The 23,236-nt window shown below is 40.8% G+C and overlaps 2 protein-coding genes across 2 annotated transcripts; both read right to left on the reverse strand.

Annotated features, from left to right (window-relative positions):
- Window positions 1-5,575: 5,575 nt before the first annotated feature.
- Window positions 5,576-10,581, reverse strand: LOC149300047 (selenoprotein S A-like). Its single transcript, XM_089485521.1, has 3 exons — window positions 10,431-10,581; window positions 7,702-7,808; window positions 5,576-5,704 (listed from the first exon to the last, which is right to left on the reverse strand). Exons 1-3 carry the CDS (start codon window positions 10,579-10,581, stop codon window positions 5,576-5,578), a joined length of 387 nt encoding a protein of 128 aa, XP_089341647.1.
- Window positions 10,582-12,678: 2,097 nt separating this feature from the next.
- On the reverse strand, window positions 12,679-17,083 carry LOC149300048 (U2 small nuclear ribonucleoprotein A'-like). The gene is made up of 9 exons (XM_089485715.1): window positions 17,002-17,083; window positions 15,937-16,084; window positions 15,322-15,400; window positions 14,933-14,979; window positions 14,699-14,801; window positions 13,925-14,004; window positions 13,375-13,450; window positions 13,143-13,236; window positions 12,679-12,737 (listed from the first exon to the last, which is right to left on the reverse strand). Exons 1-9 carry the CDS (start codon window positions 17,081-17,083, stop codon window positions 12,679-12,681), a joined length of 768 nt encoding a protein of 255 aa, XP_089341841.1.
- Between the last annotated feature and the right edge of the window lie 6,153 nt (window positions 17,084-23,236).

Raw genomic sequence — 23,236 nt, forward strand, 5'->3', positions numbered from 1 at the left:
AGCGTTGCATGTCTGGGAGGCAGCGTGGAGTGGCACATGTGGGAGGCAGCGTGGAGTGGCACATGTGGGAGGCAGCGTGGAGTGGCACATGTGGGAGGCAGCGTGGAGTGGCACATGTGGGAGGCAGCGTGGAGTGGCATATGTGGGAGGCAGCGTGGAGTGGCATATGTGGGAGGCAGCGTGGAGTGGCATATGTGGGAGGCAGCGTGGAGTGGCATATGTGGGAGGCAGCGTGGAGTGGCATGTCGGGGAGGCAGCGTGGCAAGCCTGTGCTCAAATGTGCATCAATTGGGGGGGCTGGTTGGGAAATAAAGACAAGAAATGCATTTTATCAGTTTTTTTTTATTCTGCTGTTTTTATTTAACATCATTTGTTTATTAAATTATTTTAAATAAATGAAAAATGTACATTCTTTTTTTTTTATCCGATTAATCGACAAAATAATCGGCCAACTAATCGATTATGAAAATAATCGTTAGTTGCAGCCCTAAATGAAAGCACATGTTGGGGTGTAAGGCAGCTTCTTTCCTTCAACCAGCTCAATTAAAAGACTGGGGTGCTTTAATACAAATAGTATATTATATAAAATACTCATTTCATTATAATATCTAGATGGATGATAAAGACAATCATTTTAACGCTGACCACATCAGCGAATATAATATGCAAAATCTAGAACTGTTTTGAAAAAGAAAAAAAAAGCACAGTATTTTTGAAAACGTATTTTTAATCTGATGCTAGTAACATAAAAAACCGGTTGGAATTGCTCTTTAAATAAAACATTGAGAAAGCACTTCTTGTTCTATATCTGGTCATTCTGTGGGGTTTTATTCTGATTTATTTTACATACATTTTGTTGGTGTAACAAGAACACAAGATCCGACATATATCAAACGGCATGACACTTACTTTAGTGAAACTTTTCTGCCAATATATTTTTTCCTATAAATAATTATAAAAGAACATAATGGTTGGCAACGCGGTGCTCTGCAGGAACGAGGAGCTACTTTCTGCCTACCCTTTATATTTTTGCCAATGCTTTCAAATTCTGTGTCTATACAAGACCAGTTAAAGACAATAAGGCCCGTTATGCAGCCCGGGGACAAAGTGCAAACATTAACAGCTAAAAAGACAGAAAAAAAAACAAAAAAAACCATTCCAGATCATTTCATAGTAAAAGCATTTATTAATATGGAAATGTGTGAACTTTCTATTGATTGCAGAGACTTTAAGGTCTGGAATGCTGCATTGTAGACCGATCGTACAATACAGAAACCCTGTACAGTAAAGAGACAGGACAGAAGATGCTAGACACTGCTGTGCTGAAGAGGAAAGGTGTCCTTCCACGAAGAACTTCCCCTATGAAGTTGAGGTGCAAGATATCTATGGAAGCAGCAAACACAATAGAAATAGAACATGTACAGAGTGATATCCACCACGCAATATCAGTCATCCTCATTGGCTACAGAGCCATTTTTAAGGGTGACATCATTCACAGCATCCAGTAATCGTGCCAGAAGTCCACAGTCTCATCATTCAACCAGGGATGACACCAGGTTTTCCCCCAAGAAGTACACAGTCATTGAAAACAAGGTGGCTGGCTCTTTGGCACCTTTCAGAAGAGGGAATGGTGATCCAGTTCATGTCCAGGTTGAACTCCACATGAGAGCTGAAGAAGGGCTGCTGAAATTACAGATACTTCTGAGGGTGGACACACTCACTGAATCTTGCTGGTACTTTGGGGGAAAATACCAGCAAGAAGCCTAACCTCATCCCCCGGCCGAGGGACCCCTTCTGCCTGGTCTCCACACACAGGCACCACCTCCATCACCAGTCAGCGGGTTATATCCTACTGGGACAAATAAAAAACATATGCATTATAGAATATCTGCTTCACAGTCGAGCAAACCTGCTAAACATGATTGTTGAAGACAATGGGAAAAAATGAAACATTCAAGCCCACAGTATGTACTGACCGCTCCCACGAAGAGGCCTCCTTTCCAGTTTTGGCTTAGGGACAGACGATGATGTGGAAGTGCTGGGAGTTGGCTCCTCGGTCTGAGAAGAGAAAAAAAACAACAACTACATCCAAATACACAGTGAGGATGGTTTGTGTTTGCTATCATAGACTATCACATATAAAAGGAATTAAAAAAGAACGGCAGAAACCATTTATATTTAGACCACAGGTAAAAGAAGACGATAAAAGAGACAAGCTCTTGAATGAGCTGGGTACTGGGGCAGCAAGATGTAGCCATGCTGGTATGAGAGGCACAAAGTCAACATTCATCAATGAGAGACATAAACCTGAATTGTTATGCTAGGTCCTACACTGGGAAACATCATCTGCTCATTCCTATTCCATCAAGCACCAGGCCCAGTCCTGAAAACATGAGCCGACGCGGATCATGATCACTAAGCATTTGTCAGGAGTTGCATTGTAACAACATGATACCAATTCTAATAACCCATGAGGGGTTTGCCTGCTAATTCACAATAACTGTAAATGAAGAACATTATAAAGCTTAAAGTCTCATCGAGTCCTTGAGCAGACGATTTTACCGACTTGGTTTACCTTGGAGGTAATTGCTTCTTGGTGTCAATACAAATACATAGATCTATAATAATGATCAGATTGCCTGTGGTTTTGTCACTGATGTAGTCAGTCAATTAAAAGAAATCATCTACCCGTTTCATATTGTTTCTTCAGCAGGGCCAACATCCCCCGGTTCCAACAAGGCCTCACATGCATGGTTCATGCATTTTTTGAGGAAGCTATGAGGGCAAAACTAGAACATGCGCATTTTCGTTTTCACATTTGGAATTTTCAGAAATTGGTTTCCTGGGCCCATATCCCATTTGGGACATTTTTGAAGCCCCCCACTGTAAATTACCCCCTAAAAGTATATATTTATGAACAGTAGACAAGTCAAGGTGTTCAACTAGGGTAGTTTTGACAGTTTTCAGCTAGCCATTTCTTCACTGATGTCTGCCAAAGTTCACGGAAAATTTATTTTATTGCGTTTTTAACGCATACATTTCAATGTTAAAATTTATTTCTTGCACAGCATATGTGCAACAGTGGAAGAAAGCACCACATTTTGTTCACCAACATCCCCCGGTTCCAACAAGGCCTCACATGCATGGTTCATGCATTTTTTGAGGAAGCTATGAGGGCAAAACTGCAACATGCGCATTTTCGTTTTCACATTTGGAATTTTCAGAAATTGGTTTCCTGGGCCCATATCCCATTTGGGACATTTTGGAAGCCCCCCACTGTAAATTACCCCATAAAAGTATATATTTATGAACAGTAGACAAGTCAAGGTGTTCAACTAGGGTAGTTTTGACAGTTTTCAGCTAGCCATTTCTTCACTGATGTCTGCCAAACTTCACAGGGAAATTATTTTATTGCGTTTTTAACGCATACATTTCAATGTTGCACTGAATTTCTTGCACACCATAAGTGCAACAGTGGAAGAAAACACCACATTTTGTTCACCAACATCCCCCGATTCCAACAAGGCCTCACATGCATGGTTCATGCATTTTTTGAGGAAGCCATGAGGCCATAACTGGAACATGCGCAAGTTTTCAGGAATTGGTTTACTGGGCCCATATCCCATTTGGGACATTTTGGAAGCCCCCCACTGTAAAGTACCCCAAAATAGTATATATTTATGAACAGTAGATTAAGAACAGTAGATTAAGATTAAGAAAAAATGAAATAATTTTTTGTAACTGGCAACTGTAAGAAAGATTAAGAAACAATTAAATTATTTTTGGTACCTGGCAACTGTATGAAATTCTTTAAAACAGTTGCCAATGCACAGACCGGGCTTATCAGGGCAACCAGAACAGTAAAATACTGTGTCCTTCCTGTGCCCTTTGGCATAACACACCCTGCACCGTTTTTGTGTTTTGGTTTTTTTGGAGGTAGGAGGGAATTTGAAGGGGAAATGTTCTTCTTGAATTACAAGAGACGCTGAAGGGCCTTAGTCTGCTGGAGCCAAGATTTCCTTGAGTAACAAAAACTGAAAAGATAAAAATGTGTTTGTTTTGGCAGGGTGTATTTTTTTAAAAAGTAAGAATGCATTGTGAGTTGCAATCTGCATTATATAAATGGCTACCTTTTTATACCACGTATTGGTTTTTCTCATTATGAGGTATGGCTGCAATAATTGATCGGCCAAATCCACTCCCCCCCATATGCCTATTGTAGGCCTTGATGCAGGTAGGCTTTCTTTGGAACTGAGTTTTGCCCCGGACAGGAAAAGGAACAGTGGCATCATCATGAATCGTGGTTAACATGCACACATCCTTCTTGTCCCTATATTTTACAGCCAAAAGTTCTTGTTGGCGTAAAGCTAAGGATGCCCCATATTTTAGTTTGGTTTCTCTAATCTGTTTTGGGACCCCTATTCTGCTCTGCCTTATTGTGCCACAGGCCAAGGTGTCCATACAAAACAACAACTTGAACAAAGGGACACTTGTATAATAGTTGTCCATGTACAAGTGGTACCCTTTGTTCAGTAAGGGGCAAACAAGGTCCCAGACAATTTTTTCACTTATGCCCAGATGGTCTGGGCAACCTGGTGGGTCAAGCTTGGCATCTTTCCCCTCATAAACCCGGAAGGAATATGTGTAGCCACTACTGCTCTCACATAATTTATAAAATTTTACCCCATACCGGGAGCGTTTAGAGGGAATGTATTGCTTGAACCCTAACCGGCCTTTAAATTTCATTAGGGACTCATCAATACTAATTTCTCGCTTGGGGGTATAAACGGCAGCAAATTTAGTTTGGAAGTGAGAAATAAGGGGGCGAATTTTAAAAAGCCTGTCATATGTGGGGTCATCTTTGGGAATGCACTGGGTATTGTCATTGAAATGTAAAAAGCGGAGGAGGAGTGCATACCTTCCCCTTTTCATGGTGTTGGAGAAAATTGGGGTTGAAATAATGGGGTCTGTGCTCCAGTACGACTTGAAAGTGGGCTTTTTTATTATCCCCATTATCATGGTGAGTGCCCAGAATGTTTTTAACTCGCACACATCAGTGGGAGTCCATGCCTTTTGCTTGTTTACTTTATTTCTACATTCCTGGGCAGCGTACCCAAAACTAACGCTTCCCAAAACTCATTGCCCATGAACAGCTCCATAAACTGGCATGGGGTATATTCTGCGACATCTAGATGAATGCCGGAATTGGCAGTGAAGGGGGGAACATCTGGAAAAGTGCCAGCTGCAGGGATCCACTCATCAGAGGGATCAGGAGGAGTACTAGTAATATTAGTAGAAGCAACACGGCTCCTTTTAACTGGGGGTGCAGCATCATCAGAGCTGCTGCTAAACTGGCCCACATCAAAATCTGACGCAGTGTCAGTTGCAGAGTCTGACGCAGTGTCAGTGTCTGAGGCCAATATTTTATATGCCTCTTCCACCGTATAAAACCTATCCATATTTTTTTTTTATATATAATTTTTTTTTTTTTTTTTGTCCTACCTAACCCTAGACCCTAACCCTAATACAGTCCAGCAGCTATAAGATGGTAGTTTAGGATATACATTGTATGTGGTTAATCCACAAGGAATGCCTGAGGCTGTAAGAATAACTGCTGTCTGTACGGCCTCACCTGGTTGACGTGGTAGGTCACTTTGCTGCTCTTCCATCCTTCAAGCTTCCGACGTCTCTTCTCTTCTTCCAGCTAATAGTGTAATAAAACAAATGTGAGGGAAACACTACAGACAAGATTGAGATTAAACATAAATTACTCCTTGTTAAAGTAGCAGCTTGGTAAGGTAAAGTTAAATGATTATGTTTCGTGAGCAATAAAGGGAATGCATAGGACGATTCGCTCATGCAGGAGGGATTTGCCGATTTTTATTCTGCATCTCGTTACGAGGAATACATTGAAATCTAAATAGCGCTCACAAGACAAGATGTGCCATTTTTAAGCAAAGTGATGATTAGTTTCTAATGTGAGAATTTATATATTTCCACCAAATACACCTTAGATGCGACATTGTTTTCAAAATGACAACTATGGTCAATACGTATGTCCTGCATTGTAGCTTACATTCAAAACAGCAGCGAAAGATTTAAAGTTTTTAGTAACACCTCCCGTGTGTTATTGATTCAAATTACTGCAATTCATCCTATGGTGCCAAGACTTCTCAGGTGGCTACACGCTGTGCGTGCTCATCTGTCCAAAAACTAAACTCCTCGGTAGGAGTCATGCTGAGATATGATGTATTATCTCTGGCATGTACCAGAGTCATGTTCAGATTCCCACAGCCATGGCTGGTCCACCAAGGAAAGAAAGTTGCCAAGAAGTGGCTGCCAGTATTTGTTTTGGGTGACGGTGCCAGAATTTCAGTCTCTCCCAGCAGGACTAATGAAATGGTGCGTGAGAAATGGGGCCAGGCTTCACTCACTCGTTAGATATATATAAATCAGAATTTTCAACATGATTACCAGTTAACACATGAGAAAGGGATGTATTCAATACGGACTTGCAGATTAAATTAAATATTTCATGACTTGCATAATAACTATAGAGAGCCAAACCCTGCAAAACTGCAGAAAGGGTTAAAGTGGCAATTTATCACTAGATTATAATTAAAATGGGCAAGATAACCAACTGCGCAGTGCAAAGGGCAGTTTAGGCCTGTGCACGGGACAAACTTGTTGGGAAAAGCTCCTGAAAACCAAAATAAAAAAAAAATTATAAAAAAAAAAAAAAATCTAAAAAAAAATCCAAATCGGTGACATTAAATGTTTTATCAAATGGTTTATTAAATTAACCGCTATTTAGACATTAGCATTGGTATGTCGCAACTATGACATTATTTGAACTTTTATTTAAAAAGAACAGTTGGAAAAATCTAAAAGTCATCTAATATCTATAGTTGGTGAAGGCAGGAAAATAAAGCAAGTCATGAAGGTATTGTTCACTACGCCCACTGCAGATAATTATTACTAGCAAGCGTATATATGAAAAGTTTGATAACTTTTCATTCATATGGCAGCTAAATTGGCTAACAACTCTCCATGGACACGACAGAGAGGATCACGGGGCACACTGCCATCTGTCGGCCATATCTGTAGCTTTTAGAATGCAATGGCTGTAAAGCTTCCGCTATCATAGCTGCTTTTCAGCAAAAGCTGCCGCAATGAACTGGTGAAACATACTCTACAAAGTGGGTAGACTTATATTGTAGTCCTAAAGTCCCATAGTAAATTAAATAAATGCACGTCTAATGCTATCACCTGGTGGAAGAAAGGACGATGGAGAGGGACAACTTCAAACTATTGGTAAATACATTTCGAAAAATGAAGGAAGATGTCCTATGGTGTTTACACTAATGAAGAAGTTTATTTAGTTGGGGGTGTAACTAAAACTGCCCCTTTCCTCTTTGAACAGAACGTCTGAACAACTAAACTACCAGGAACATAGGTCCTGCCGGGGATACACTTGTGCTGGAAACAAGCAGGGTGAGAGCGTGTTGTGTGCCTGTAATATAAATGTTACCCAGCCTTGCTGAATAAATTGTGCACATAGGGAAGGCATGGCAATGAAACCTTTTCTTCTTTCACCATGATGCAAAACCAGTCCTTAATACACATACATATCTAGCAATGATGGGGGACTGCTGGTCCATTCGCACTCAGCTTGGGGATTCGCTCCGTGAAACTCATTACCAGCTTTTGCTTTTCTTTGAATTTCTCTGCCTGGGCATCGAGTTCCTCCTGCATCCTCAGTCGAGCTGCAGCCATTGCCTCCTGCCGTCTCACCACTTCTTCAGGATCTGAACGGAGAGAGAAAACCAAAAGTCAGCCGGGTGAATGTTAGACTGCAACACAAGCTACCCTCAGCCAGAAAGCAAGGACGGGAACTGCAGTGTAAAAAGCTGGAAGCACACGAGTCACCCCACCCAAAGCCTTGTTATTCTATGATCCTGATAACTGCTTGGAATTCAAAAAGATAATATTTCATAGAATATGAACCGAACTACGAAAGGAGTCAACTTTGGTGGAAACCGCCCAGATTTATTGCTCTACCCAAAAACACGTAGGTCACAAAGTTTGAAAATCTGTTTTAGGATAAAATGGTAAGATCACTCTGAAAAATAGGTGGAGTGGAAATATAACCTCTTTTACATTCCTGTTATTCCACGAGTAAGGAAAAACAATAAAAAACTAGCTTTGTTGTCTTTTCTCCCCTGGAAAAAAAGTGAGGCAATCGGATAAGGGAGCGTGTGGAGAAACAGTAAAGGAAGGAGCAGGACAGAAAAACAAATAGTAAATCTAACATTGTTATTAGAACCATAAATTCACAGACTTATCTGCGACAGCCACAGGGGCCCAAAACAATCAGAAGATACCTAATTGCTATTATTGGGGAAACTGAAAAACAAAAAAAAAAAACAAAAAGAATCAAATCCAAAACCTGCTCTTGGTCCGCTTCTGGTTCCCAGAATCTGTCTGATGTTCGGAGACAGCTTGTTCTTCAGAAGCATCAAAGCCACACCGCCAAACAAGATGTACCAGCCATAATGAGAGAAAACAGTGCCCACTACAAAAAAAAGAGACAAACGCATCAGAGACGCGCATCAGTCGCCATCGGACTAAACACATCACACATTAAATTGTCTGCTCACTTCTAAAACACAGAGAAAAGGCCATTCACATTTAGGATTAACAGCAAGAAAACCCACATCCTAAGACTGTAAGGCAGATCAGAACCGTTCAGCCCATGTTTATCCTGCTGTAAAAACCTCAAAGCGTATTTTCTCCCCGGTCTTATGCCCGTCTCATGCATGCTTTTATTCCTTTAGAGCTTCTGCTGGAAGCCTATTCCTCTCATCTAGCAGCCCGTCGATGCCGTAAAAACTAGAACACAACAAAAGCTCACTTTATGGAAAGTATGGATGAAGCCATATCTGACAAAAACACATTTCCAAAAAAAAAAAAAAAAAATGACAGCTCTTACCAATGTGTCATTTTTTGTTACATGCTGAACTATACAAGTATTGGCATAGAGCTTTGCTGGGTAGCGGGTTTGTTTACGATGTCTTTTGTGGCCTATGGCCAAACTACTAGGTATTTGGTAATGCGATGGCTTTAGCGCGTCCCAGTCAGCCAGCCGCCAGCTAGCGCGTGCCAGTCAGCCATCCAGCGCGTGCCAGTCAGCCATCCAGCGCGTGCCAGTCAGCCAGCCAGCGCGTGCCAGTCAGCCAGCCGCCAGCCAGCGCGTGCCAGTCAGCCAGCCAGCGCGTGCCAGTCAGCCAGCCGCCAGCCAGCGCGTGCCAGTCAGCGAGTCTCAGTTGTTGCACAGCCTGGGAACACACAAGCTACACTAACAAAATTGTCAAACTGTGTTATAGAGGAACAGTCAGGGTACAGCTTGAGACATTAGCAAAGCCTTTATTAAAATTACCTATTGCTTGTACCATTCAATAAGGTTAATAGCTTATGGGCGTTATTAGACACTGCCTCCGTGAAGCCAAACGTTGCGGTAAATTGTGGCAAAAATAAGCTACTGACTCTGAACTCACTACCAGTTTCAACAAGAAAGCAAGAAGAAAATTAGAGTCATAACAGGACTTAATAAAACATGAAAGAGCCCCAAACGCTGTTACTGTGACGCTTAGAAAAGGCTCTATATAGGTTGTACTAGGCAATGTATGTTTACTTGCTTGCAGATCTATACATTTTATGGTTGTTTGACTTGAGCGATTATAACATTTGTTCCATGAAAGCCATACAGACTCCTGCTGGTATACACATCACTACTCGCTCCCCGGTTTCCAACAATACAGTTATATAAAAGTATTTTCCATACAGAAATGTAAATGTCTGCCTTAAAATTACTAATTAGGTCGGACCCTTCAACACAGCTATAACCCCCTGACTTTAGAAACAGCCGGTGTATGAGGAACCTCTGTGCGGGGACAAGCGATTACACTTAAACAAACCCATCCTGCTTCGTACTTAAAACCTTATCACTCACCACGACTTTCCCTTCTCCCGTGATCAGCGTTATTTATTATTTAGAACCTGTCATTCTATTCAATATGGTTACAAATAAACCAGCAGATGACCGGCACTATTAGGAGGTGATCAGGGCTCTGCAAAGGCCTAAAAGAGATTTGTGTTCATTGTAGTTCATCAACCTTACAAACAGTGTTTAAGTGTTAAGGACATGCAAGGCATTTAGCAGATCAGGGCTTGACAAATTTGGTTTATACCGAGCACACAGATTTTATCCCTATTAACACACACACAATCAATACACACACACACAAACAAACAATCAATACACACACACACACACACACACACACACAAAGAGCATATTCTTGCGCTGGGTACTTAACCAGCAAGTCGTCTACAGCACTAAGACCACCCCTAAAGCGCTTTGGAATCACTGAAACCGATGAGCGAACGGCTGCTGTGTCGGTATTTATTATAATCGCAGACTTCCTGCTGTACCGCATAATCACCTGTCTCCTGTAGGTACAGGAACCAGGTCCGCTCCATTTCGGTGGGCCCCGCTAAAACCTTCCCCTCCTGCTCCATGCTACTCGTTCTAGGTCCGACCGCTACAGCGGGAGCCGGATGCTGCTTACAGCGCGCCGCTCAAAAACATTCTGGATGACGTGTCCCCACGGGGGCTCGCACTAAGCTACCAATGAACGAAAGGATTGTTTCCGCGTTCCAAGCCTCGCAGTGATTTCTTAGATGCTTCAATAGGATTGGTGATAACGGCTGATCGGGAACGGCTCTGCGTAAGACGATTTGACCAGGAGTTAAATGCAGCGGGTGTTAAAGCGCCTGTATAACCCTCTACCGTGTATCTGCTCATACTTGTTACCGCCGTCCTGCCACATCCAAGCTGCCTTATAGAAGACGGGCCTGTTACTGTGAAAGAGCGGCCAGCAGCCGAGGAGCGGACAAGAACCGGAACGTATTGTTTGTAGCGAGTTAATTTAAGGTCAAACACGGATAGGATTACATGCATAGGAACTGCCAGGACTGGCTACTCATCGATCTAGCTATAGGGGTTATAATAATAAAGAGCCCCTTATTACCACGGACTTCCACGCGGCCTTACCGCTGAAACGGGTGTCCGTGCGTAGACAGTTTAATACCGCCGAACTTCACACACTAGAGTTTATTCACTAACGGGAAAGGAGGCAACTATTTCATCACGAGGGGCCAACACTAGCGGCAATGACGCAGCTGGCCCGGTTTAAATTCATGTGTAAAGAGACTGAAGAGGGCTTATTGATTTAACTATACAGGGCAGTCAAGGCTTCATGATGCATAGGGAAGTCAAGGATGTGAATAAATCCCAGATCCACATCACGTCTCTGAGCACGAGCAGAAAGCAGCCCCTACCTCTCTCTAGGCATATGACAGGACTTCTCTAGATTCTGAGGGCTGGGGCTGAGCTTTGGGCACTTGATCTGTGAACTTATGCCAACCCGCGGTTATCTCGGACTCCTAAGGCAGCAAGATGATACACAATAAAAAAAAAAAAAACACAACCTCCAGCGATACTTGGTGCTACAATGTACTCTGCATTATCAAAACACAAAAACTGGTCCTGGAACGCAGAATTTGGTTAAAGACACCAAACAAAATCACCAATGCCTGGAGCATGCAATGTTTTAGATCAACTCCAAGCGCCCAATCCCTGTACAGGACGTTCCCTTTTCCGTACATTTGACTTGCACGCTACCATGATGGAAAAAAGGACGCAGGACAAATCCTGAAGGCTGTTAGACCACAATCACAAGTCAGAGACCGATGCACACACCATACCGTTTCATGCCACTGATCATTGCTTTGAGAATTACTACATTTTAAATTGCTAGTTTCATCTTGCGTGCATTTATTATTGCCAGGCTAGAAACTTTGGGCCTACTCACTAAAGGGACAATGCGTCAACTACTCGACTTCATTTTACACTAAAACCTATCCTCAATTAGTTTATTCTGAAGAAAGCTTGGTTGGCCCTGTATAACATTGTTAAATCGCTGAGATTCTACTAAATTCTCCTCACTCGTTGAATTATGCATTATACAGGGCCCGCTCAAGCCCCCTCTTGATAGCTTATAGTGAACCGAGGGAATTGAAATGACCGTCCTGCAAACCTTACTGCCAACACCCATTTAGTGAATAGACCCTTTTGTAATTACAGGAATCATGGTTAAAATTAGAAACATCTTAACCAATAGGAGTGAGATAAATCAACTGTACATTAGACAGGGTTTAGGTATACATTAATATTAAACCCATGTGGGATTTGCACTTGTTGTTAAACATGAAGTCCACTAGGAGTACAGAAGGATATTTTGTGACTGCAGCATGGTCCCGAGATGTTTTGAGGTGAGGCGTATGAAGAGCAATTGTGGTGAAGCAATGACTGTAGCAGTCAAATATTCATACATAACCCTTCATTGAGTCATTTTTGTATTTGAGAAACTAAACCACCTACTCAACAGTTTACAAAAAGCTGGGGACAAGCAAATCAGAATATAAAAACGACAATGTGCTCCATTATTAAAATACAAAAAAGCGACTTTATTGGACTTAAATTTACAGTACAACATTTACATTTGCAAACAGAGCAGTGTTCTGCATTAACAGCAAACCATACAGAAAAAGAACTCAGGACCCGTTTTCAACAACATCCTCCTCCATCTCCTCTTCGGCTTCCTCGGATGTTCCTGAAGTGAACAGAACACATTGCTTAAGAAATGCAGCCAACGCTAAGGTGAAGCAAATGCTTTGAAGCAGAGCAAGTAAGGTCAGCATATTCCTCCAAGTCCTTACAGAGAATATGTATTTTAAAGGAATAATTATTCTTTACTCATATTATACAAAAGCATTTAACATGGAAACCAAATGCCTGGTTACAGAACTCGGCTAGTTCAAAAACAACACAAAAGGCCATTTTAAGAAAACTGCAAGCCTCTAGGAGGACTTCAAACTCTGATATCACCATGCAACAGAGGGTTACCCTAAATCGCAGCGATATCGCTAGCACAGTTAGCCCACCAAGATTAGTGAATACACCGTACGCTAGTTAATATGGATACGGTTTGATACTTTTATTTCAGAATATACAATACCTGACACTTTGTCTTTTCCCGGAATCTGCCCAGACTGAAGTAAGCCTTTGAGTCTCTCTACTTCTGCTAGTGTAGTTGCGTTGGCAATGGCATTCTGAAAAACACAATGTGAGTATCAGCAGAAACTATTTCAGGTCTTTGTTACCAGCTAACATGTTGTACTTTTGCGATACTGAGGCATTTTGAGGGTAAACCAGAACTCAAAAGGAAAAAATTATCGGCCATACTGTACCTTAATGGCCTCAACATCACCAGGGGAAGGACCGGCTTTCTTCTTTTCTGTTGGCAAGCCGGCACCGGGTATGAACCTAGGATTGGAAGTACAAAAAGCATTTCAGTTAGTAGCAGTGATTGTGTGTGTGCTTCTCTCATCTCTCGAAAGTATAACCTCGAAGGAGATTCAAAATCAGTGTAGTATCGTATCTTTGTTAACAACTGATACAAAGAAATCTATTCAGAAGCACCTTGTTTGAAACAAATTTCAGTCCATCATGTTGTTCTGACTGATGGCCCACTATGATAGAAGTGACACCCGCGTTCTCTTTCATATTGGGAACCAGAAAGAAAAGGGGTCAAAGATCTTTGACACACCGAGCAAAATCATTTAATCCCCTACTTGCGAAGTGATACTTCATCTACCACACCAGCAAAATCCCATTCACATGTGTGAACTCTCTTCACCCAGTCCATTAAGTGCGAGCAGCAGATATAAAGCTTCCTACATAACTACAAGGTGCTTGTGAATAAGAGTTCAGGTTTTCAGATAGGAATTCGTATCTTACGTTTTTGATCTCTTGGCAATATCCTTTGCAAGCTGTGCACCCCGCTTGCCCTTGAACATATTCGCTGCCTCCTCTCGCTCCTGAAGCGATATCACACACAGAGTTAAACGAAGACCAACAAGAGCAAATTCTATACTGCCCCATTAGCTGAACAGTGGTCTTTTCTTCAGAAGATAGTTTAAAAATAGGCTTCATAGCATAAAAAATATGGAATCCCTTATACAAGAAAGACCAGGATAGGTAGAAGTGGTTAGGATGGGATGCTTGCATTGATCAGAATATTCTGAGGAGGCAGGAGCAGAGTGTTACGGGGCCAATAACATGAATAGGATTCCATTTATCGCACCTATGTGCGCAAGATAATTTCCTACACTGCATAATAGCCCTTTAACTCAGAAATCTCACTTTACATCAATGTCAAGCAAAGCACCCGTGAATATTTATATATTTAACATATACTTAAAACAAAAACATACTGCAACTCACACACAAGTCTTTTATATTAAAAGCAGCCGCTGATTTGGGGGGACATAAAACTGCTTTTCCCTAAGACAGCTTTCAGGTGAGGGAGTCTCTACTTACAATGCATTAATCTGAGATATCAAACAGGACAAGTTTTAAGCGTGTAATTTAAAACAATTCTTTGTATACTATGTTCCTTTGACTTTGTTAAGAGGCAAGAAAATATTCAGCTACCTTAACACACTACTTCGCAACATATCAGGAGGCCAACAAACAGGACAACCCCCCCCCCCCCCCCCCCAATCTACTTACTGCAAGCCTGATTTTCTGGAAGTCTAGTACCCGGACTTGTGGGATTCTGTATACGACATACAGTCGGTAATGCCTCTTATTAACCACTGGATTCCGTAAAAGGCTGGAGGAAAAAAAAAACCCATTAACAATGCATTCAAGTTTATCCAAAAATGAAAATGCATACAAAACATGCCACAGCAACCCTTAAATATGAAATATTTAACCTGCACATTATAAATACCAGCAACTTACCAAAGATATGTGAGATTTTTTACGGACGACAGATTATCCAGGTCTCCCTATAACGATACAAATTTGTTATTAAAATAGATACGTCGTACACAAGAAATAGCGGTAGAATAACGACACAAATCACAAAACTTACACACTATCAGATACAATTTTCCCAAAGCTCTATAACTCTGCAGAATAAAATAACCAACTATATATCTGGCAATCAACTGATGACCAAACTATAAACATTTACGAACATCACTTTTGATGAGATGTGAATTGTGTCAAGTACCTCATACTATGCACCATGTTCGTCAACTAAAACACAAATACGTTGAAGGCCGAAAAATAAACAGGTCATGTGTTTCACGCTTCAAACTGCATGACGAAAGGTAGCAACCACTTACTAGCTCCATAATATTGTTGTTTGTGAGGATCAGTTCTGTTAAGTTGGGCAACACCAGCTCAAGGCCTTCTCCTACGCGACTGGAGATTTGGGAGAACAAAGAAAAGCATATTACCGTTTGAAAGTAATTTATGATGCAGTCTTACAGTTTGTACTAGCACCATTATGTGTTTTCCCCCCCTGCTGTTCCTGACCCCACTAGCCAAGCAGTAAACTGGAACATAATAAAAAGGAAAGTTTCCAGTCTGCCATACCTTAAAATACTGGATGCAATTTAGTGGTAATAGGGAGAATTGGATACCAAACTGTATACAGTATAAACTGTTCAGAAAATATTTAATCTGTAGTTCCACTGAAGAATAAAGGGAACCAAAAAACCTGATTTCCCCAGATGAACACTTCTCTACCACACACACACTTTATATTAATCACATACAGCCAAAAACATAACCGTCGGAAGAGATTCGTCCAACAGGAAATACTACAGATCAAAATAAAAGATGAAGATCTTATCTAAAATGTATTGATGACCAACCCAAATAATGCCTGGAAACAGACTAATGACAATTTAATCTACGCACTAAACCAGAAGTGTAGGACAAACAGACATACTCACCATATCCTATTGTTATTTAACAGCAAGGTTTTCAGTCTTTTAAGAAGGGGAAAGCCGTCGAGCTTCCTAATCTCGTTGTCCGAGAAATCAATCGTATCGAACTGGTCCAGCGTGGCACCGAGGTTCTCAATGACTGGGATTTTATAGCCTGGAACAGGACAGAGACACAATATTAACATAAAAAATATAAACTAATGCCGCATTGTGAGGACTAAGAAGAAACACACAACTCTTGTTACACATTAAAAAAAAGGACACCCAGCATTTTTACTACTAATATAAAAGGTTAAGAAACACAAAAAGTGCTAACTTTTACATAATATAATGTTCTCATGCAGCAAAACAATAGCCAATTTTATGCGTTCTAGTTATCTTAGCCCAATCTACTCGACGAAGGCCCAGACTCTTCCTCGTAGTGTGTGTGGGGGTAAGCAATAGAGTGACTCGGTCTATCACCCATCTGGACTTTCTAACTAATGAAAGTCTATGGAGGAATAGACTTAACATAGAGAATGAGGTCAGTGTGCAGGGAAAGTCATCACTGACAACAATGGCAGCCTCCAGGAGATTCACTGGAGGGATCGGTAACCTGACAGCATATAGCGTGGGATTTTACACTCGAGGGGGGAAGTTTTTCCGTGGGACTCCCTTCAGGTTACTGAAGCCAATTTCATACTTCTGCACCGGTTTAAACGGGTTACATACAAACCCAGCACACATGCAGAGCTCACGGACGATAGGAAAAGGGCTTCTCAAAAGAAATCACACTGACCGACAGAACGATAGCAATAAAAGGCATTCTAATACACGCCAGGAAATCAGTCACAAGTACCTCACAGACCAAGCTGCGCAAACTCACAAGCCGGGAATCCACGGCTCCCGAGAGAAAACCCACTAACACCAGCCGCGGGTTATATTGTCCAGCCCTCCATAGGCATACTGCTTATTCACGGGCCTAACAACACCCGATAATTCCCGTCTAACCACCACAGCTGCCCATTTTCAGCCCTCACCCATTACCACAAACGCATTCCGCGCCCAATAGCACCATTAACTCTTAATTACCTCTGAGGTCCAGCTCCCGGTCCCGCACGGCGTTAGTATACTGTGCCGCCTGCTCAATCAAATCGGCCGTGAGCTTTACCATGATTCCCCCCCGAAATAAAGGAGCAGAAAGCGACACTAAAAAATCAAGATCCACGCGTTGCGCCTTCCACTTGCTGGGCCTTGAAACGTCACTTCCGTTCGGTTTTCGCAGCCAATCAGACCATCATTTCTGAAAATACTTTGTCCAATCGCGAACTGTGTTATAATACCTCGCTACAAACTGACCTAGGCGAAAGTAATCGATAGTAGAAGCTACCTATCGCATGATTTGGGAATCATTTATGTGCTTTCAAATTAAAGTGTATTAATGGTCTGCGAGATTTACACTCGGCATGTTTATTAGGGTTCCGCTTCGGTCTTTTTCCACTTTATGGCAGTTAATTGAGTCGGCAATTAAACTCTTCCAATATTAACTTTGTATTTGTCAATACATAAGGTTCTAAGGTAGAGGGGTATGTAGACGAAACTTTAGAACTAGAGGCCCTAAGAGGTTTAGATATGATGTAAGGACGTTTTGCTTTACTGAGAGGGTGGTAATTAAGTGAGACCGCTTCCCAGCAGAGGTGGTAGATGCTAAAACATGGAGGGACTTAAAGCTATCCTGAACTTAAGACGAGATCGAGTACTGATTAAGGTCTCAGTCTTTATATCCGGAGAAGTAAGCATTGTTTCTATGTAAATACTATACACAGTGCTGGATGGGTGATCTAATCCCTATAACCTATCATTACAGCTCAAAGAGCTGAATATCCCACTATTTCAGAGCCGCAATAATCAGCAAAGATCATACACGTCCGCACGAGTTACTGCTGCACCAACGTGAGGTTACTCTAAGAATATGCGATCGCAATACGCAGCAGTGCAAGGGGTTCTTCTATTGCATTTAGTGGTTTTCTAAATGGTTTTCGGGGAAGAAACATTGGCTTTTGGTCAAGCCCACTCCCATCTTCCTTCAGCTTCAGTTTTTGTACATTGAGGAGCGAAAGGAAATCACGGTATCCTCTTGTAAATGCAAAATCCTAGACAGACACAACTACCACCAGACCTACTTGGGGCAGGATCAACAAATTGGGAACTGAATCCCTGGGATTAGCAATAAAAAAGCAAACATTTTATTAAATACGCAATTAAAAACTATATATATATATATATTTAAGACTTTACAATTTTAATATTTATATATTTCTTCTTGATTTACACCAATTTCACTCTAATTTTTTCTTTGCAGGCCAAGTTAAGATATTCCTAGATAACTATGCATCATATCATGTTAGAATGGTAAAACATGCAAATAAAGCCTTTTCTTATTATTTCTTTGTATATGCAAAACCAAACAGTAAAAGCAATAAAAAGCCCCAACCTCCCTGCATAAATGCGTCCAATAAATGTTTGTCTGCACACAAGTAGATCGTACACACAGCTCGATATAATGCAGGGTAGGCAAACGTATAAAGCAGTTAAATTCCATAGCTACACCATAACAAACATGACGAGGGGATAAAACACACTTTCAGGTATATGAAGAATGAAAATGACCCCCTTTTATCCCCAGTAGTGAACCCTCTTTTTGTGGGTTATGACACTGATGGCTGTAATTTTGGCTGAGGATCATGAGAGTTATAGTACACAAAAGCACCTTGTTAATTGGGGCCCAATGCACAAAAAAGTGTATGGGATCGTTTTTAATCCTGTTAAGTTGGGTTACATATAAAAATATGCATTGATACAGATGTTCGGAGTACCACGGTTCCCTCCACCGTCAAGATCTCCAGGCCACTGACTTCTCCACCCAAGTAGTCCCTCTCCTTCACGCTCATTCCCCTCAATCTCCTAATAGATTGTAAGCTCACGAGATCAATGCCCTCTTCTTCTTCTGTACCAATATGTCTTAACGGATGGAGATGCATTTGAAAACCGTGCACATTGTCAGTTTTAGTGTCGTTGTTTTCATGACAGAACCCTCTGGTGCTTCATAAATACCACAGCTTTTGGGTGTGCAGAGAATCTGGTGCCCAATGTGTAGTTTGAAGGAATCTTTGTGGTTTGCCAGGAATTGGCAGACCCTCAGTAGGGAACAGGTAGCCTGATGCTCAGCTCGACTCCATCATTAATAATCTTCAGGAGGATTATTCCCCATTCCTTACTCACCTTGTTCCCTCAGCCCTTGGACTTTTGTTTTTACTGTATATACGATTACTGTTGTTTCTTTGTATTTTGCGTACACAAATACACAAATGCTATCCTTGTATAGACTCGTGATGCTATGTCAAGATTGTAAGCTTGCGAGCCGGGCTCTTTCCACCTAATGTATCGGTTTGTCTTAGTCCGTCAATTCTCGTCTTGTCATAAATTGTTGGCGCTATATAAATAAAAGATAATAATAATAGTCTCAATCGTTTCATTCATGTAACTCCCTTATCGGCCACAGTGTGTCAGTGTTATTATATTAAGCACAGAGGGTAAGACTAAGAGCTTTAGGTCTTCCAGCACATTATCTCTTTATCAGTAATGCTTTCACAAAAATCCTTAATTTCATTTTATCATATTCATATTCTGCAGCGCTGTACAATTTTAGTTTAAATTATGGGGTTAAATTCTGCGACAAATAATCAGAGTGGACAAATGCAATTAAATAAGACCAGCATATGTCACTTTTCTTGCTACAGAAGTTGAATTTGTTTACACAAAAAGGCGTTTTAGAGGGGATGTGATATTATACATATGGGGACAATGCCAGCCGCCCTCTGATAACCTGTTCATTAATAGGACTGTGCGAAGAACATGAGGTCATCCATTCAAAGCAGCGAAAGGGTTTTTTATAGCAAGAACAATAAACACATGGAGTTCGCTACCCGTAGATCTGGTGCTATCAAATTCCATGATAGATCATTTAAATACAAGCTTGATGCCTTTGTATTTTTAGCAAATAAGAACATACGGTGACTTACTTGTTGATCCAGTGAGATATCAGATTGCCATTCTTTCCTCTTTTTTGTCAACAGCAAGGTTGAATTTGATGGACTTGTGTCTCATAGAGTTGTTGGCTTCACAATCAATCTAAAAAACCCAATGGCCTCGCACCTGGGTAGGAAACGGTGCCTGCCATATACTCCAGATTTGAATTAACGTCTAGCAATGTTACATACTGGGGGCTTCGCCTTCCTAGGAATCTAAAAGATATGTATAATCTTAACGTTACTACAGCGATTCATAAGTGAAATTAAATCCTGGTCTACTATGAACCTAACATTTACAGGGGGATTCACTTATTCAAAATGATCTTCTCCCCTATCCATCTGTATCCATTCCACACAATGTCACTGTTGTTAAAACCCAAATACAATAACCGTATTAACTGTAATTAAAGCAGCTGTATTTGGCAAGAGAATCAGTATAGTTAAATTAAAACGCTTGGGGATTAATCTTCCGGATCTAGAACAATATAATTGGGCTTCTCCCTTGAGGCACACCATAGATTGGTTGATGGCGACCCAAAAGATTTACTGATTCAGTATTGGATCAACAGTTTTACCAAGTCAAGTTGACAACACTTTTGCATACTCCATATAGAGAGCTTCCAGCCGTTATATTCAGTGATCAAAGCATGGAAGGGAACAAGACTTAAACTGAAACTCTTGTGGAGACGTTTGCTTTTTCTTCCACTTACCAATAATCCTAAAGTCCAGAATGGCAAGTGCTACTTTCCTTTTACCAAATGGGAGAGGGAGGACTTACTGGCATATTTTCTGGATTTCTCCACAGACTCCATTCTTTACCTTACAAAATCGCCAGGAGAAATTCCCCTCAATCACCATTCTTTAGTTTGTTGATCTTCAATTACACAGTTACGCACCAACCCGCCTACTACGTTGCATTTTTACCAAAAAATATATTCCCTAGTAAGCATGGACTGGGTGGAGGAAACCCAAGCGAAAGGCAAGGTGGCTAAAACCTTTTTCCAGCTGTGGAAACAGTATAATAATACACTGGATCTTCCCCTTAACCCTCAAATTTATACAAATTATACAAATTTAACCCACCAACACATCTTTCATGATGCGAGGGACAAGGATGTTGGCGGACTGGGGGTCTAGATGACGGAAGGGCGGCGGGGGGGCACAGTACAATTTGTACTGCTGGAGGCATTTGGGGATAGGTACACCTTCCCTGTTCCTTCTTTTTACTTTTATGTGGTGGCAGTTATGTTAGGGTTTTATTTTTTCTTCTTCAATGGGCAGCAACCTGTGGAGTGCAATAGCCTTATGATGATGCATTGATGGCATCTCTTTATGCATGATTTGTATGAGTAACTGATTGGAATTATATACTAAGGTGGCTTTTAATATATGTAGAATGGGATGACAAACCATCAGGGAATCGCGGCACACTGGACAATACATCTTTATCTTATGTTTCAACGTTGCGGTTTCTTTTCTGCATTTTCTCAATGGCTGTAACTGTATCAGATGCCGAGTAATATCACAGATGTTTATCTGTACTTTTCTATTTTTACTAAATAAAAATAAAAAGGGATAACGGTCAGTGGCTTCAGGGGGAAGAAAATGAAATTGTGATTTGTAGCAGTTCTTGTATAAAAGCTTCTGTTCGCTCCATTCCACCATCCTTCCTAAACACCATTAGGGCCACCAACAGGTACGGGTAATAGGGGTAAGTTTATTTTTGATAGGTAGATCATGTTTCAACCTCTCCATAGGTTTGGCTGTACTGAATTGTAAAAGGCAGGTTTTGGGAAGGTGATTGATCCGCTTTAAAGGGACAGATTTAAATACCCAAATACCATATCAATTCTAAAATCTTTGATGATATTTTCTATCATACTAACAAATGCACCACATTTGTTTTGGCTGACCCAGGCTTTTTAAATGAGTTAAGGGAAGGTGTGAATATTTGGGACATGCCTATGGTGTGAACGCTTTATGTAAATAGTTTTTCTTCTCCCAGATGTTAAGAATTTCTTGGCATGTGCTTCAAACACATGCAGTAACTTGTAAACATACATGTAAGAAGGAATTAACCCATGGAGGACTGCACACACACGGTTCAGAAAAAATTCTTAACCCCGTCTTCTCAGTAAGCTTCCTGCACAAAATTGTGAAATGGGGATTAACTCTTTGAGGTTCTGTGGAACGAGTTGTGTATTTCTTCAATGCTCTTTCAATTTTTGCTGTTAAAATGAAAAATATAAAGAAATAATTGGCTTTTAATCTAATGCCTCCTCTCATTTTCAGGTCCATGCAGGTAGGTACCCTTGGCGTATGTCAGATGACACTGGCTCACAGGTTCAGCTGCTCTTCACATGTTTTATACCTTTATATTGTAACGATAAAGACAGACAGACACATTAGAGGAAGGAAGTATTTTACTTTTGATAGGCTGGAAGTTCTTTGGGAGCTGCTTCTCAGACTCTGAAGAACACTACAGACGGAGGTAATAGAATAGTCTCCCTTTTGTTTATAGCCAAGAAAGGCCGATGATATGTAGGTAGTAATTACACATTCACCATTTAGATGATAAAAAATATATTTAAGAATATGATTAATCTGTAAGATTATTTCAATATCATTTGTTAAAAGCTGCATTATAAAGCTCTGTATTATGCTGCAAAAACCAAAATTTTTCAGTATTTTCTGCATTTTTCTCAGCACCATGTGGGTGTTTAACGGAGCCTACAATACGCATTAAAATATGAATCTTCTAAAAATATATATATATGTGTGTGTGTGTGTATAAATCATTACATGCAACATAGAAATATCTACAATTTTTGCACACCTATTGAAAGGCAGGCCCAACAATGGCCAGTTATAAACACAGGACCAACACATTTTATACAAAATGACATTTAGGTAAACAAAATTAACACAATGATCATAGCATAAGTTAAAACAAAAATACATATAAAAATAAGTGCCAAGTACTTGAAACCACGACACTTGCCTTAGTCTAATACAGCTATACTGGTCCAAAGGTACATATGGATATGTAAATCTGAAATCTGAGGGGATCCCTGATTTCATATTTAGGAACAGACACTAATATCTACTGTATAAATGTTACATTTCTTATTATCAGTATCTGCAGCTTGAACTTTGACTCCTTTAAACCCCCTTCTCTCCTTTTATCCTGACATTAAAATATACAGTTTATCTCTTGTAGCATCCGCCTCTGTCGA

This window comes from Sceloporus occidentalis, unplaced genomic scaffold (genome assembly GCF_023333645.1).
Source record: "Sceloporus occidentalis isolate IW3139 unplaced genomic scaffold, rSceOcc1.0.p SCAF_26, whole genome shotgun sequence".
Classification (NCBI taxonomy): Eukaryota; Metazoa; Chordata; class Lepidosauria; order Squamata; family Phrynosomatidae; genus Sceloporus; species Sceloporus occidentalis.

Excerpts from the sequence above, each read along its gene's own strand:
- LOC149300047 (XM_089485521.1), bottom strand. The coding sequence starts at position 10,581 with ATGGAGCAGGAGGGGAAGGTTTTAGCGGGGCCCACCGAAATGGAGCGG. Across the intron at positions 7,809-10,430 it reads CCGTTCGCTCATCGGTTTCA|ATCCTGAAGAAGTGGTGAGA; the intron begins GTGATTCCAAAG and ends CTCTCCGTTCAG. Across the intron at positions 5,705-7,701 it reads TCAAAGAAAAGCAAAAGCTG|CTGGAAGAAGAGAAGAGACG; the intron begins GTAATGAGTTTC and ends TTACACTATTAG.
- LOC149300048 (XM_089485715.1), bottom strand. The coding sequence starts at position 17,083 with ATGGTAAAGCTCACGGCCGATTTGATTGAGCAGGCGGCACAGTATACT. Across the intron at positions 16,085-17,001 it reads CCGGGAGCTGGACCTCAGAG|GCTATAAAATCCCAGTCATT; the intron begins GTAATTAAGAGT and ends GTCCTGTTCCAG. Across the intron at positions 14,802-14,932 it reads AAAAATCTCACATATCTTTG|CCTTTTACGGAATCCAGTGG; the intron begins GTAAGTTGCTGG and ends TTTTTCCTCCAG.